This window comes from Heptranchias perlo, chromosome 1, assembly GCF_035084215.1.
Source record: "Heptranchias perlo isolate sHepPer1 chromosome 1, sHepPer1.hap1, whole genome shotgun sequence".
Lineage (NCBI taxonomy): Eukaryota > Metazoa > Chordata > Chondrichthyes > Hexanchiformes > Hexanchidae > Heptranchias > Heptranchias perlo.
The window spans coordinates 107,379,580-107,394,652 of NC_090325.1; the positions used below are offsets into that span (position 1 = coordinate 107,379,580).

Below are 15,073 nucleotides of genomic sequence, written 5' to 3' on the forward strand. Positions count from 1 at the left end.
CGCCTAAATCGAGGGCCGCACAAAAATCAGAACAGGTGGATCTCCAGCGGTAAGGCAACAGGACACTTTTTTTCCCCAATTTTCCACCCACTACCGTCCCTAAGTTTCATGTTCACAGAACTATGTCAGCCCTACATACTTTAGCTGCTGAGCCACAGAGCTAGTACAAATACTTCACTCTGCAGCTCCATAAAAAATAGAACTCTCGTAACCAATTCACCTGAGCACAATGGCTGCTCTTACCACTTTGGCTCAATACTACAGGTAATATTACCATAAAGCAGCTGAATATGAGAGATTTACAACAGCTGTAGGAGAAGTATTTCTTATGATGATGATGTTACCCTGCTTAACAAATTTAACAGCATCATTTTGAACTGGATTGTGATTAAAAAAAATTTAACCTTTAAATAAAATATGTGAAACATCAGTATATTTGCTGTATAACAGTTTTCTTCTTCTCAATCCCAATGATTCTTTGTCCAAAATTATACAGTATTTCTGTTTTTGCTTAGAATAGACAGTAAGTACAATCAGTAGTAAATAACATATAGGAAACTTTTACTGTATTGAATTGCAATTCCACATTAAGCATTTTTCCCCATTTTTAAAAAAAAGTTCATGTTACATGAGAGGGGCTTCAGCTCAATTTAAGTGATTTTATTTAATTTTTATTTGAGTGTGTTAGTGCACACAACTGATTTTCAGAATTGCCAGGGCCCACTGTTTTCTGGAAATCACTGAAAATTCTGCATTCTTTAGGCATTTTAGGAACCTTTCTGTTATTTTTAAGGGTGAATTATGTTTTATTGTAGAAAGCCAATTTGGGAAAAACAACTTTGATGGTTTCCACGTGGTCCTAATAAAAATATCAACATTATTGATCCTGAAAAATCAGGATTTTTTTTAAAGGGATGCTAGAATAATGGAAAAAAGTGAAGCTAAAGCATCAAGGTTTTGAATTTTATTTCTGATTTTCTTTCAGCTTACAGATATGAAGAAGAACTTAGAACAACAAACAAAAACTTCTCAAGATGCTTTGCAGCTGCTTCAGTCTCAGTTTAACAAAGAAAGAGAAAAGCTCCTGCAGAATGTTCAGTACACCACAGCATTAAATCAGGATCTTAAATCCCAGCTTGAGACCCTAAAGCAGCAGGCCCTGAAAAATGGGGAGAAAAGTAAACAGCAGGAAATAGTGGTAAGGGGTTTGTTGTAACTGTCTTCTTAAAAACAAGTAAATATTATGGCCCTTTAAAACTGTGGGCCTTTCCGGCACACGTCCAGTGTAAGTCCACCGACTGTGTCGTGGAAGACTGGAGAACTAGGTTGGGACCGTCCTCCTACGGTTGTCAACCCTCTAGGGTTGCCCTGGAGTCTCCAGGAATTAAAGATTAATCTCCAGGACACTGCTGTGAGCAACCCAGGAGAAAAATCTAAGGGGCATTAAAAAATTGTGTTTTTAAAAATTTTCTTTGAACACTTTTGTTTATTAGTTATAAAAACATCGGATATGGGAAAAAAGGCTGTTTGACAGACAGTCAAGAATCGTCCATTCAGGTAATGAAGAGCCTATTCACTTTCCGATTGGCATGGGAAGACTGAGCCATGAGGATGGACGTGTCAGAAGACCAATGGGGGGACAGGACGGTTGCAGGCAGCAGGTCATGTGATATAACCTCCAGGAATATGCCTAACCAGAGTTGGCAACCCTACACCTGCCCCAAACACGGTGCCTTATGTCAGAGGAGTCATGGTCAGAAAAGTCACTCCAAGGCCGAGAGTTTCCTTGGCTCCAGCCTGGGTTCTGCTGGGTGGCCGATACGTCAGAAGAAAATAGATGTACTGATCTCCCATGTGATAGGTGTGGGGCCCACCGGGGGTTCCAGGCCTGAGACTTCGCCTGGATGCCCAAAGACTTCAATCTGCCTTCCAGACTGATGGTCTCCATCATAAGGATGGTGATAGACTCTCTCAAGATTTAATTTCAGACTGGGGTTGCTGCAAACCGACCGAGTAGGTGGTGACTGCTGCCTCCTTTCACCACCACCCACCACCCACCACCCCGGCTCACTCTGGTGAACACCTGAGATATGCCCATCATGGTGCTGGTGCCTGCCAGTAATATTATGCTTTCCCCTGACCCCAGATACTCAGTGGTCTCTCAGTAGCGGAGATTTTTTTAATATTCGTTCACGGGATGTGGGCGTCGCTGGCGAGGCCAGCATTTATTGCCCATCCCTAATTGCCCTCGAGAAGGTGGTGGTGAGCCGCCTTCGTGAACCGCTGCAGTCCGTGTGGTGACGGTTCTCCCACAGTGCTGTTAGGAAGGGAGTTCCAGGATTTTGACCCAGCGACAATGAAGGAACGACGATATATTTCCAAGTCGGGATGGTGTGTGACTTGGAGGGGAACGTGCAGGTGGTGTTGTTCCCATGCGCCTGCTGCTCTTGTCCTTCTAGGTGGTAGAGGTCGCGGGTTTGGGAGGTGCTGTCGAAGAAGCCTTGGCGAGTTGCTGCAGTGCATCCTGTGGATGGTGCACACTGCAGCCACAGTGCGCCGGTGGTGAAGGGAGTGAATGTTTAGGGTGGTGGATGGGGTGCCAATCAAGCGGGCTGCTTTATCTTGGATGGTGTCGAGCTTCTTGAGTGTTGTTGGAGCTGCACTCATCCAGGCAAGTGGAGAGTATTCCATCACACTCCTGACTTGTGCCTTGTAGATGGTGGAAAGGCTTTGGGGAGTCAGGAGGTGAGTCACTCGCCACAGAATACCCAGCCTCTGACCTGCTCTCGTAGCCACAGTATTTATATGGCTGGTCCAGTTAAGTTTCTGGTCAATGGTGACCCCCAGGATGTTGATGGGGGATTCGGCGATGGTAATGCCGTTGAATGTCAAGGGGAGGTGGTTAGACTCTCTCTTGTTGGAGATGGTCATTGCCTGGCACTTATCTGGCGCGAATGTTACTTGCCACTTATGAGCCCAAGCCTGGATGTTGTCCAGGTCTTGCTGCATGCAGGCTCGGACTGCTTCGTTATCTGAGGGGTTGCGAATGGAACTGAACACTGTGCAATCATCAGCAAACATCCCCATTTCTGACCTTATGATGGAGGGAAGGTAATTGATGAAGCAGCTGAAGATGGTTGGGCCTAGGACACTGCCCTGAGGAACTCCTGCAGCAATGCCCTGGGGCTGAGATGATTGGCCTCCAACAACCACTACCATCTTCCTTTGTGCCAGGTATGACTCCAGCCACTGGAGAGTTTTCCCCCTGATTCCCATTGACTTCAATTTTACTAGGGCTCCTTGGTGCCACACTCGGTCAAATGCTGCCTTGATGTCAAGGGCAGTCACTCTCACCTCACCTCTGGAATTCAGCTCTTTTGTCCATGTTTGGACCAAGGCTGTAATGAGGTCTGGAGCCGAGTGGTCCTGGCGGAACCCAAACTGAGCATCGGTGAGCAGGTTATTGGTGAGTAAGTGCCGCTTGATAGCACTGTCGACGACACCTTCCATCACTTTGCTGATGATTGAGAGTAGAGTGATGGGGTGGTAATTGGCCGGATTGGATTTGTTCTGCTTTTTGTGGACAGGACATACCTGGGCAATTTTCCACATTGTCGGGTAGATGCCAGTGTTGTAGCTGTACTGGAACAGCTTGGGGTAAATGCCAGGATGTGAATCCTGGCATTTACCCCAAGATCAACAGTCCATGGAATGTCGGGGCCCACATCTCGCTTTTGAATACATCATGCTCCAAACTTGTTCAAACAGATTGTCCTCTGAGCCTTGTGTAGGCTGACACTACAAGGAAAAGCTTTAGGGTTTTGCATTCTCTTCTGCTTCCCCCTTCATGGTCCATTACAAAATAAATAGAACATAGGAAATGGGGGAAAGGAAACAGAATCATATTCTCAGAAACCTCAAGTTTCAAAGCCATGCATTCCTGCAGTTTTGTTAAAGGATCAGTAATTATGGAAAAAAAGTATTTTTCCCATTTTATGTTAAAAGAGAAATTTCACCCCGTAGATTCAGAGTGCATCAAACATGTTTTCATTGCAAAAACTGATGCAAACATATTTTTGTCATGACACAAATTGAATAAAATACAGCCCAACATTTTCCATATGTATTTGTATGTAAAAGAATACTCAAGACTTAAAGCATAATAGTGAAGGATTAATTGCCACCAGTGCGTCTGTTTTTCAAGCACAGAATGGGAGCCAAAAGTACCAATTTCATGACTCTGTCTCCCACCCCCATATTGGGCTGGGCGATTTTTCTGGCATCCCTGGTGTTTGCCTGAAGCAGGCGTTAGGACCCTCATTAACATATGCAAGGAACCGAACGCCTGTTTTAGGACCGCTGTAGAAAATTGGGCTGCCCTGAGTGGAGCAGGCACCAGGCCTGTTCCGCTCAGGTTTTCCTTGCATGGATGCGGCCTAGCAAGTGGCCGCCACCAAAAAATAAAGTAAAACAAAATGTTTTCAAAGCTCGATGTGGAGCCAGGAGGAGCAGTGCTCCTGAGGGCTGCTACAGGCCTGCGATCAGCCTTCTCCTGTTCTCCTCTCCCCGCCACCCCCGCCCCCCACCCACTGCTGGGATTTACCTGAAGGCCACTGCCGTGCCCGCAGCCCAAATTGGAACACCAAATTATTCAAATAAGGCCAGAGGTCCACTTTCGGGCGAGGCTTGGGGCCTGCCCGTTGGGACGTGCTGTCGGATATGCGACCGAAAATGAGCCATAACCAGTTTTTACCCCCTTTAATCCAAATCACTGTTGCACCACCACTGATACTTCATCTTTCTTGCTCAAAGTATGCAAACCTAATACTGTATCAACTGAGTGGGAAGCAACATCAGTATAGAAAGTCATGCAGGAGCCTGATATTCATATTTCTGTTCTTCCACAGTCTACCTGGTCTCCTGCCCATGAACATCCTGAAGCCAAAGGGGTGACAATTAACCAGTTTCCAGGTTACTGCCTGTAATTCTGTGAGTCAACCACCTGGACACATGTCATAGGAGCCCATAGTGACTGACCTTTTCATCCTCTGCTCGGCACCTTTCCACAGCAGCATACCTGGGATGAGTGACAGAGATTAGATCAATGTCTGTCACTCTTGTCACACTGAATATTGGTGCTGAAACACTCTACGCTGCCATGTTCTGCCATCAAAGAAAAATTTGTAGGGCTTGGCAGCCATGGAGAAAAAAGGAAAAGGAAGAGTTAGTAGATTGGAAGTGGAAAAAGCCAGCATGGCCTTGATTTTCTGTTTCTCCTCAAACACGATGCTATTGTTATTGAAACTCCCTAGCATAATAATCCTGTCAAGATATTCCCCACATCACAGATGATGGTGATAAACATAGCTTCTGCTACAGCATTAAGCTAGCGATTCCAAGAAAGAAATATCTATAGTTAATGCTGAAGTATTCACCTTCCTCCCTCACTTTGCAATTAGATGCTCTCCTGGTGGGATGGGATGCACACCTACAGGGCACATGGGCTTTGATCCACAAAAAGCATTAGAATTGGATAAAAATATCCTAGTGTAAGTTGTAAAGTAGATTGAGGTTGTGAAGAAGCTGTCAAAGTGCTTGTCATGTATTATTAGCTATGAAGCATATTGTGGAATATTTGGAGCTGTACTTGTTCTTCATGTATGCTGCTATAGGTGATTTTTAATGCCACATTCCAGTTGCTTAAAAGTCATGCCTAGAATGCTAACATAGTCCCGCTGTTAATGACAAGTAGAAATGAGATCTCCACAAGGTGTTAGTCTGGCTGTAGATTTAGGAACATAGGAACAGGAGTAGGCCATTCAGCCCCTCGTGCCTGCTCCGCCATTTGATAAGATCATGGCTGATCTGTGATCTAGCTCCATATACCTGCCTTTGGCCCATATCCCTTAATACCTTTGGTTGCCAAAAAGCTATCTATCTCACATTTAAATTTAACAATTGAGCTAGATTTGCACCATGTTAGCTTCAGTCTGCCAGAAAGAATCAACAAGGGTCGCAGAATACATTGCGTGGACATGATGTGTAACCGTGGTGACATTATATTTACCTAGCATGGGTTCCCCTGATGGTTCAGCGAGTATCTGTGCTATACAGACTATGAAGATCACAGGTTCGATCTCTGGTCTGTACTGAGTTAGCTGAGCTCAATCAGGGCAGTAGCGGGTATCCTACAATTTCCCTCAGTGTCTCTGAGTTGGGAGGTAAGTAGTCCAGAATTCCTGCTCCTAATTGCTATCCAGTGACTGCTGTTGGAAATGTGCATGTGTGGATGTCAGATGAGAATAGCATCACGCCTATCTGTGATTCCTCTTGCAGTTGAGTAGTGTGCTGACACTAGGGGGGTGATTTTAACCCCCAATAACGTGTGGGTTGGGGGCGGGTGGGAGTTGATAATAGTTGTTTTTTGGGTCGCGACCGCAACCCGGCTTTATTTCCGGGTTTAACGTCGGCGCGTAAAAGTACAGGGAATGCAAAGTCCAAAAATTTTGCGGTCATGGCCCAAAAAAAACAACTATTTTCAACTCCCACCCGACCCCAACCCACCCATTCTTGGGGTTTAAAATCACCCCCTAGCTCACTGGCAAATCATGGCCACTTGGGTGTTATACTATATCCCAACATAGAGCCAACATCTTCAGGAGGACTCAGGAAGAAAGGGGAGAAAATTAGCAAGACAGTAAAAGATACTTAACTAGCAGTGTGAGTGATGACAAAGCATCAGTAAGTAGGTATTACTGCTGTAGGTCCAATAATATTGGCACAAACCCTGGACACTCCAGCTTCCTTTGAACATCACCATGAACACACTTGCACTTGTAGGTGTCCTGCATGGTATTATGGCCTGTGCTTGTTAATGTGTGTGCATGCATGGTGGAAGGAACAGTGCAGTGTTATAAACTGACTGGCATTAAAAGAAACCCATCAACCATGATGGCTATTGAAGTTGTAACTTGTATTAACAAGCAGGTGTAACAGCTACATAAATGTGCGAATTGATAAAATTGTAAATCGTTTTCTCAAAGGAGGATAATTACCAGAATCAGCTAAAAGCACTCAAAGAGGATCTATCAAAGTCCCAGGGTGAGGCCTCTGAGCTGCAGAAAGAGAAGACACTTCTTCAGGATGCTATGTCACTGCTCAACAAAGAGCTGGAGTCAAAGAATCAGGAAGCCATCCAGCACAGAAGTAAAGAGGAGCAGCATCAAAAGTTGGTAGCTCTTTAACCAAACAAATCCATTAACTGAATAAAAAGATTGTTTTATTAGAAAAAGCAAAGGGTAAGGGATAAAGGGGAATTGCTCAGATTTGATAGGCAATGTTCCTCAGAGGTCTTTACTGAGGCCACTCTTATTTATCACACACATAATTGATCTGGACGTAGCAATTGAAGGAACAAAGCTATCATCTTTTGGTCCATACTCTAGCCACCGATTCTATCCCCTTCCCCAGACACTGTTTCAGGTTGAACCATACTGTTTGGTACCTCAGTGTCCTATTTTACCCAACCCCAGATCTTCTTCATCACAAAAAAACGCCTACTTCCACCTCCATGATGTTGCCCACCTTAGCCCCTCTGCCAAAATTCAAAGGGTTGAATTTCACGCCAAAAATCGTTCGGGATATTCAAGATGTATTTAGTTGCCAAATGAGGAGAGTTAAAGGGGTAGAAATCTGTTTGGGGCGATAATGTAAAGCGGGCAGTCTCTCATCAGCCGCCTGTTATTTGCCCAATATTTATTTCCATTGATGTCAGTATCGGGGGTATATAATGGGGGGAATATAACGGGGAGTATAACGGGTGGGGAATATAACGGGGGGAGTGTATATCGGGCAGGGAGTATAACGGGCGGGGAATATAATGGGGGGGGGGTGTATATCAGGCAGGGAGTATAACGGGGGGGGGGGGGTGGGGTGTATATCAGGCAGGGAGTATAACGGGGGGGGGTGTATATCGGGCAGGGAGTATAACGGAGGGAGTATAACAGGCGGGGAATATAACGTGGGGGGGGTGTATAACAGGGGGAGTATAACAGGGGGGGGGTGTATATCAGGCAGGGAGTATAACGGAGGGAGTATAACGGGAGGCCGCTGCGATGCCGCCCGTTTTACACTATTGCCCAAGACAAATATATTTCCCAAAGTAATAGATGAGCTTTGATGGATCATTTAGCTATTCTTATAATCTCAACCAGGGCAGCAGTATGGGCAATTATGCTTTATACTCTGGATAGGGAGGAGAAAAAAATCTGCAAGTCACTTACTGATTCCTATCGAAATCAGTTTTTTGTCAGAGAATACCAAGAACTGTTTTTCTCTTCGTTGAAGTTGCAATAAAATTGTTGATTGTTCTATGTAAGAATGATCACGTGACAAGTGATCATCTCCTGAAAAGAACTATGTCTTTCTTGCTTCATGTTGCCACAATATTGTCTCATTTCCTTTCAACAATATCAAAGGTCACTGGGAGAAGAGCTTAAGGTTAAACATGAAAAGGAAATCAACTACCTGAAACAAAATCACCTGAAAGAAATCCAAGGCATCGTGTCTGATTTCAGCAGCGCCCAAACCCGTCTCCAAGCAAAGATAGTTTCCTTGGAAACCGAGTAAGTGTTATATTCCCTGCTAAAATACTAATTTACATAGAATGAAAAAAATCAGTGCTTGTTTTAAATTCCTGCCAGAATTTGAGTCGAAACCCAGTCCCACCAGGATTTCCACGGCTCTTCTGACCAACTTATGGTGGACGAGTGGGACAACTCCTTCAGGAATTCAATCTCCCCTGGTCACATAGATAAAATTATGCAAAACAAATCAGAGTTTGCCTGGATCTTATTAATGTGATGGCATCACAATTGGAGCCAACTTCTTTGACTTTTTTCAATACATGTCTTGATCTTACATTTGTTTCACTTTGCCTTGTACTGTTAATGATACCTCACAGTATGCAGACTTGACATCCTGTTCTTGTTATGTTGTGTACAAGAGACACGCTTGCAATATGTTTTCAACCACCATGGGGTAGAATAAGCTGCACACCATTATTTATTTCTTGTCTCAAGTGTTAACTCTCTTTGAGGGTTATTATATTGTCAAGTTGCAATATAATTTATTATTCCAATTTGTTGATAAGTGACTCATAACAAAGTCTCCAAAAACCTGTAATCATTTGCAGATTGAAAGAGATGGAAGAAAAACCAAGGAAGCACGAATCCAAACCAGAAGATTTGCACCACATTAGCAAACTTCAAGATAAGCTATCAGAACGTGACCAGGTTATTAAAAGACTCCTGGTAAGCATGTGCTATTTGAAGATTCTAGATAGAAATCAACAAATCAAGATACAAACCTGGTGTCCTTTGGAAAAAAAATCAGTTCTCAACCAATTTAACTAATTCAACCAATTTAATTAATTTCTTAATTAAAGTACATAATTTATTTATAAATCTAGTATAAATGTTACAGTTCTAACAATCACTATCATGTTAAGGAATTAAAATCAGATTTGTTTTCAAGCATATCACAAGCTTTGTAGTAATGAGCGTATTAAAATGTCCCATTTCACTACATATTAGAGTAGGAAAAAAAAGACACGTATGTAAATTCCATGAGGCAGCAGTCATGATATTTCCAACAGAAGGTTACTTTAATCCCATGTTCAAAACTTGAAAAACAAAGGAATTTTTTTAATGTCATGCCTGATGAGCAGCCCGAGCAGCTAACCTCGACGACAAACTTTTACCGGGGGGAGGAATAGGTTCAAATGCAGTTCAGGAAAAAAAAATGATTATCTTCCTCAATGACAGCTGTCACACTTCAGTAGGAAACCTTTGTCACCAAAATGCTACTCGCTTCAAAAGAACATTTATTTCTGTTGAGGACAAATGTTTGAGGCTGTGCAATTAACTGGATTCTGGCAGTCTCAGTTTTCGTTCTTGCTTGGATGTGACAGTGGATAAAAAGGAATCGTAAATTTCTGTCAGGCTTTAGGTGTCTCTGTGATTTTGCAAACTGGCCATCATGAAGTTTCAATCCATAAAACAAAATGAGAGTTGCAGGTTTACCTCCGAGGTATTGGAATACATACAAACCTCTCATGCAGATTGGTGAGACAAGTCTCAACCATTACAGCAGCTCCTCTTCTTCCCATGATGCTTAATACTTCTAAGCACATTATCAACCGCCAGGGTTTTATTGGGATACATGTGACTATAAATACAGATTTTGGTGCCCCTCATATTTTGTGATTTAACGTTGCTGTTTCCTGACTTTTGTTGACAGTCGTTTGTAAATTAATTTGAAATGCTCCTGTTTTGTGTTCGTCAAGGTGTGGGATATCAATGCTGGGGAATAGGATGCATTTCCATTTGGGGTAAAAACTCCAGCAGAGAGATTCCTACGGCGGCATTTTGTCGCCAGAAGTGCAGTGACATGGAACATTCAAACCCCAGGGACGGGTCATTAACATATTGGGGGCAGGTGTCCGTGCCTGCAGCAACACAACAGATCGCCCACCCATCATGACCATCGGAAAATCATAGCAGCACCTTGCCACGCTGAAAGGGGGGCGGGAGGTGATGAATGCAGCAGGTCAGTCAGGCCAAAGGTTCAAGCCATGAGTTTTTACTTCCCTGTTGCTCCCATGCTGATGGGCCCACAATACAATGGCAGATGATCCCTCTGGAATTGATTGCAATGAGGCATTATCACTTTGGGGCCCACTTTCAGTCCAGGACCGCACCTATTCTCTTTCTTTTATTCGTTCATGGGATGTGGGCGTCGCTGGCGAGGCCGGCATTTATTGCCCATCCCTAATTGACCTTGAGAAGCTACTTATGAGCCGCCTTCTTGAATCACTGCAGTCTGTGTGGTGAAGGTTCTCCCACAGTGCTTTTGGGAAGGGAGTTCCAGGATTTTGACCCAGCGACGATGAAGGAACAGCGATATATTTCCAAGTCGGGATGGTGTGTGACTTGGAGGGGAACGTGCAGGTGGTGGTGTTCCCATGTGCCTGCTGCTCTTGTCCTTCTAGGTGGTAGAGGTCGCGGGTTTGGGAGGTGCTGTCGAAGAAGCCTTGGCGAGTTGCTGCAGTATATCCTGTGGATGGTACACGCTGCAACCACAGTGCGCCGATGGTAAAGGGAGTGAATGTTTAGGGTGGTGGATGGGGTGCCAATCCAGTGGGCTGCTTTGTCCTGGATGGTGTCAAGCTTCTTGAGTGTTGTTGGAGCTGCACTCATCCAAGCAAGTGGAGAGTATTCCATCACACTCCTGACTTGTGCCTTGTAGATGGTGGAAAGGTTTTGGGGAGTCAGGAGGTGAGTCACTCGCCACAGAATACCCAGCCTCTGACCTGCTCTTGTAGCCACAGTATTTATGTGGTTGGTCCAGTTAAGTTTCTGGTCAATGGTGACCCCCAGGATGTTGATGGTGGGGGATTCGGCGATGATAATGCCGTTGAATGTCAAGGGGAGGTGGTTAGACTCTCCCTTGTTGGAGATGGTCATTGCCTGGCACTTGTCTGGCGCAAATGTTACTTGCCACTTATCAGCCCAACCCTGGATGTTGCCCAGCTCTTGCTGCATGCAGGCTCGGACTGCTTCATTATTTGAGGGGTTGAGAATGGAACTGAACACTGTGCAATCATCAGCGAACATCCCCATGCTCTGGGGCAGGAAAGGATGCCCCAGAGCATGGTACATTGGCGAGACCATGCAGACGCTGCGACAACGGATGAACGGACACCGCGCAACAATCGCCAAACAGGAGGGTTCCCTCCCAGTCGGGGAACACTTCAGCAGTCATGGACATTCATCCACCGACCTTCGGGTAAGCGTACTCCAAGGCGGCCTTCGAGACACACGACAACGCAAAATCGTTGAGCAGAAATTGATAGCCAAGTTCCGCACCCATGAGGACGGCCTCAACCGGGATCTTGGGTTCATGTCACGCTACACGTTACCCCACCAGCGAACAAATGTTATCTGTTTTTAATATAACGGGTCAGTTGCTGTCTTTTCTATGTTTCTACCTCTCTATCTCTGTTTTTTTTTGTTTGTTGTTTTTTTTGGTGATTTGTATATTCTGAGACCTTGCAGGTAACACCTGTCTGTCTGCACACTGATTGCCTTGGCAACGGGCAGTTGAAAAAACTGTCTGTAATCACCAAGCATTGTTCTGTGAATTATAAATGCGATTTCATTTCGAGGATTTCATTTCCACATCGTTCACCTGAGGAAGGAGGTAGCCTCCAATCTTTGTGTCATCGGCAAACTTAGATATGAGACTTTCTATGCCTTCATCTAAGTCGTTAATAAATATTGTGAATAATTGAGGCCCCAAGACAGATCCCTGCGGGATTCCACTAGTCACATCCTGCCAATGTGAGTACCTTCCCATTATCCCTACTCTCTGTCACCTTTCGCTCAGCCAACTTCCTAACCAAGTCCGTACTTTTCCCTCGATTCCATGGGCTTCTATCTTAGCTAACAGTCTCTTTTGTGGGACCTTATCAAATGCCTTCTGGAAGTCCATATAAATAACATCCATTGACATTCCCCTGTCCACTACTTTAGTCACCTCTTCAAAAAATTCAATCAGGTTTGTCAGGCACAACCTACCTTTCACAAATCCATGCTGGCTCTCTCTGATTAACTGAAAATTCTCGAGGTGTTCAGTCACCCTATCCTTAACTATAGACTCCAGCATTTTCCCCACAACAGATGTTAGGCCAACTGGTCTATAATTCCCCGGTTTCCCTCTCTCTCCTTTCTTAAAAAGCGGAGTGACATGTGCAATTTTCCAATCTCGAGGGACAGTTCCTGAATGTAGAGAACTTTGAAAGATTATAGTTAGGGCATCTGCAATGTGCTCACCTACTTCGTTTAAAACCCTGGGATGGAAACCATCTGGTCCTGGGGATTTAGTCACGTGGAGTGAATCGAATTGGCTGAAGACTGGCTGCTGTGATGGTGGGGATATCGGGAGGAGGCTGAGATGGATCATCCACTCGGCACTTCTGGCTGAAGATGGTTGCAAACGCTTCAGCCTAGTCTTTTGCACTCACCTGCTGGACTCCGCCATCGTTGAGGATGGGGATGTTTACAGAGCCTCCTCCTCCCGTTAGTTGTTTAATTGTCCACCACCATTCACGACTGGATGTGGCAGTACTGCAGAGATTTGATCTGATCTGTTAGTTGTGGAATCGCTTAGCTCTGTCTATAGTATGTTGCTTCCGCTGTTTAACATGCATGTAGTCCTGTGTTGTAGCTTCACCAGGTTGGCTCCTCATTTTTAGGTACACCTGGTGCTGCTCTTCTACACTCCTAATTGAACCAGGTTGATCCCCTGGCTTGTTGGTAATGGTAGAGTGAGGAATATGCCAGGCCATGAGGTTACAGATTGTGCTGGAATACAATTCTGCTGCTGCTGATGGCCCGCAGCCTCTCATGGATACCCAGTTTTGAGCTGCCAGATCTGTTCTGAATCTATCCCATTTAGCACGGTGGTAGTGCCACACTACACGTTGGATGGTGTCCTCAGCGCGAAGACGGGACTTCTTCTCCACGAGGACTGTGCGGTGGTCACTCCTACCAATACTGTTGTGGACAGATGCATTTGTGACAGGTAGATTGGTGAGGATGAGGTCAAGTAAGTTTTTCCCCTCGTGTTGGTTCGCTCACCACCTGCCGCAGACTTGTCTGACAGCTGTGTCCTTCAGGACTCGGCCAGCAGTGGTGCTACCGAGCCACTCATGGTGATGGACATTGAAGTCCCCCTCCCAGAGTACATTCTGTGCTCTTGCTACCCTCAGTGCTTCCTCCAAGTGGTGTTCAACATGGAGGAGGACTGATTCATCAGCTAAGGGAGGGTGGTAGCTGGTAATCAGCAGGAGGATTCCTTGCCCATGTTTGACCTGATGCCATGAGATTTCATGGGGTCCAGAGTCAATGTTGAGAACTCCCAGGGCCATGCCCTCCTGACTGTATATCACTGTACCGCCACTTCTGGTCAGTCTGTCCAGCCCGTGGGACAGGACATACCCAGGGATGGTGATGGAAGAGTCTGGGACGTTGGCTGAAAGGTTTGATTCTGTGAGTATGGCTATGTCCGGTTGTTGCTTGACTAGTCTGTGGGACAGCTCTCCCAATTTTGGCACAAGTCCCCAGATGTTAGTGAAGGAGGACTTTGCAGGATTGACTGGTTTTTGTTTTCCTTTGTCGTGTCCGGTGCCTAGTGGTCCGTCCAGTTTTATTATGACTTTTTAGCGAGAATGTACAACTGAGTGGCTTGCTGGGCCATTTCAAAGGACAACTAAGAATCAACCACATTACTGTGGGTCTGGAGTCACATGTCGGCCAGACCGGGTAAGGACGGCAGGTTTCCATCCCTAAAGGGCATTAGTGAACCAGATGGGTTTTTACGACAATCCGGTAGTTTCATGGCCACTATTACTGATACTAGTATTTTAATTCCAGATTTTATTTAATTGAATTTAAATTCCCCAGCTGCCGTGGCAGGATTTGAACTCATGACTCCAGATTATTAGTCCAGGCATTTGGATTACTAGTCCAGTAACATAACCACTATGCTATTGTACACTATGTACTTCTCTCTTCAGATGTGGATACAGCTAGGCCTAGCAAAACTATATCTGGCAGTTTTACAGGAATGTCCCCAGACACCCCCCAAAACTGATGTTGGGATGTAGAGGGCAGGCAAAAGGAGCACCCATCCCCTCCCCCCATTACAGTCTGTCATGGCAGTGAGTAAGGGGTGGAAACGTGGCAGATTTGGGTTCCACCCCACCTCCAGTGCCTCCGCCTGAGCTGCACCAGAATTCTACCTCAAGAAGTAGCAAAATTTCTGGGCTCCAATCTCACCATTAAACTCCCAGATCAGGTATAGCAGAGCCAGATGTAGAGTGATCTATTGCTGATTATAGGTTGGATATAATTGAGTGCTGTATGGAAATTGTGGCTTCTGACTTATTAGGACCATGGAAGTGTCATACCATGCAAGGCAACTGGTGAAAGATGAATAGTGAATGCAAGGT

The 15,073-nt window shown here is 45.1% G+C and overlaps 1 protein-coding gene across 1 annotated transcript in view; it reads left to right on the forward strand.

The window, feature by feature from the left end:
- LOC137304771 (protein FAM184B-like) overlaps nucleotides 1-15,073 on the forward strand; it is a 90,710-nt gene that overhangs the window by 64,146 nt on the left and 11,491 nt on the right. Inside the window, exons 11-14 of the mRNA XM_067973831.1 lie at nucleotides 986-1,198; nucleotides 7,044-7,228; nucleotides 8,478-8,624; nucleotides 9,194-9,311. Of these exons, the coding sequence (XP_067829932.1) occupies nucleotides 986-1,198; nucleotides 7,044-7,228; nucleotides 8,478-8,624; nucleotides 9,194-9,311 (663 nt within the window). The remainder of the gene's footprint in view (nucleotides 1-985; nucleotides 1,199-7,043; nucleotides 7,229-8,477; nucleotides 8,625-9,193; nucleotides 9,312-15,073) is intronic.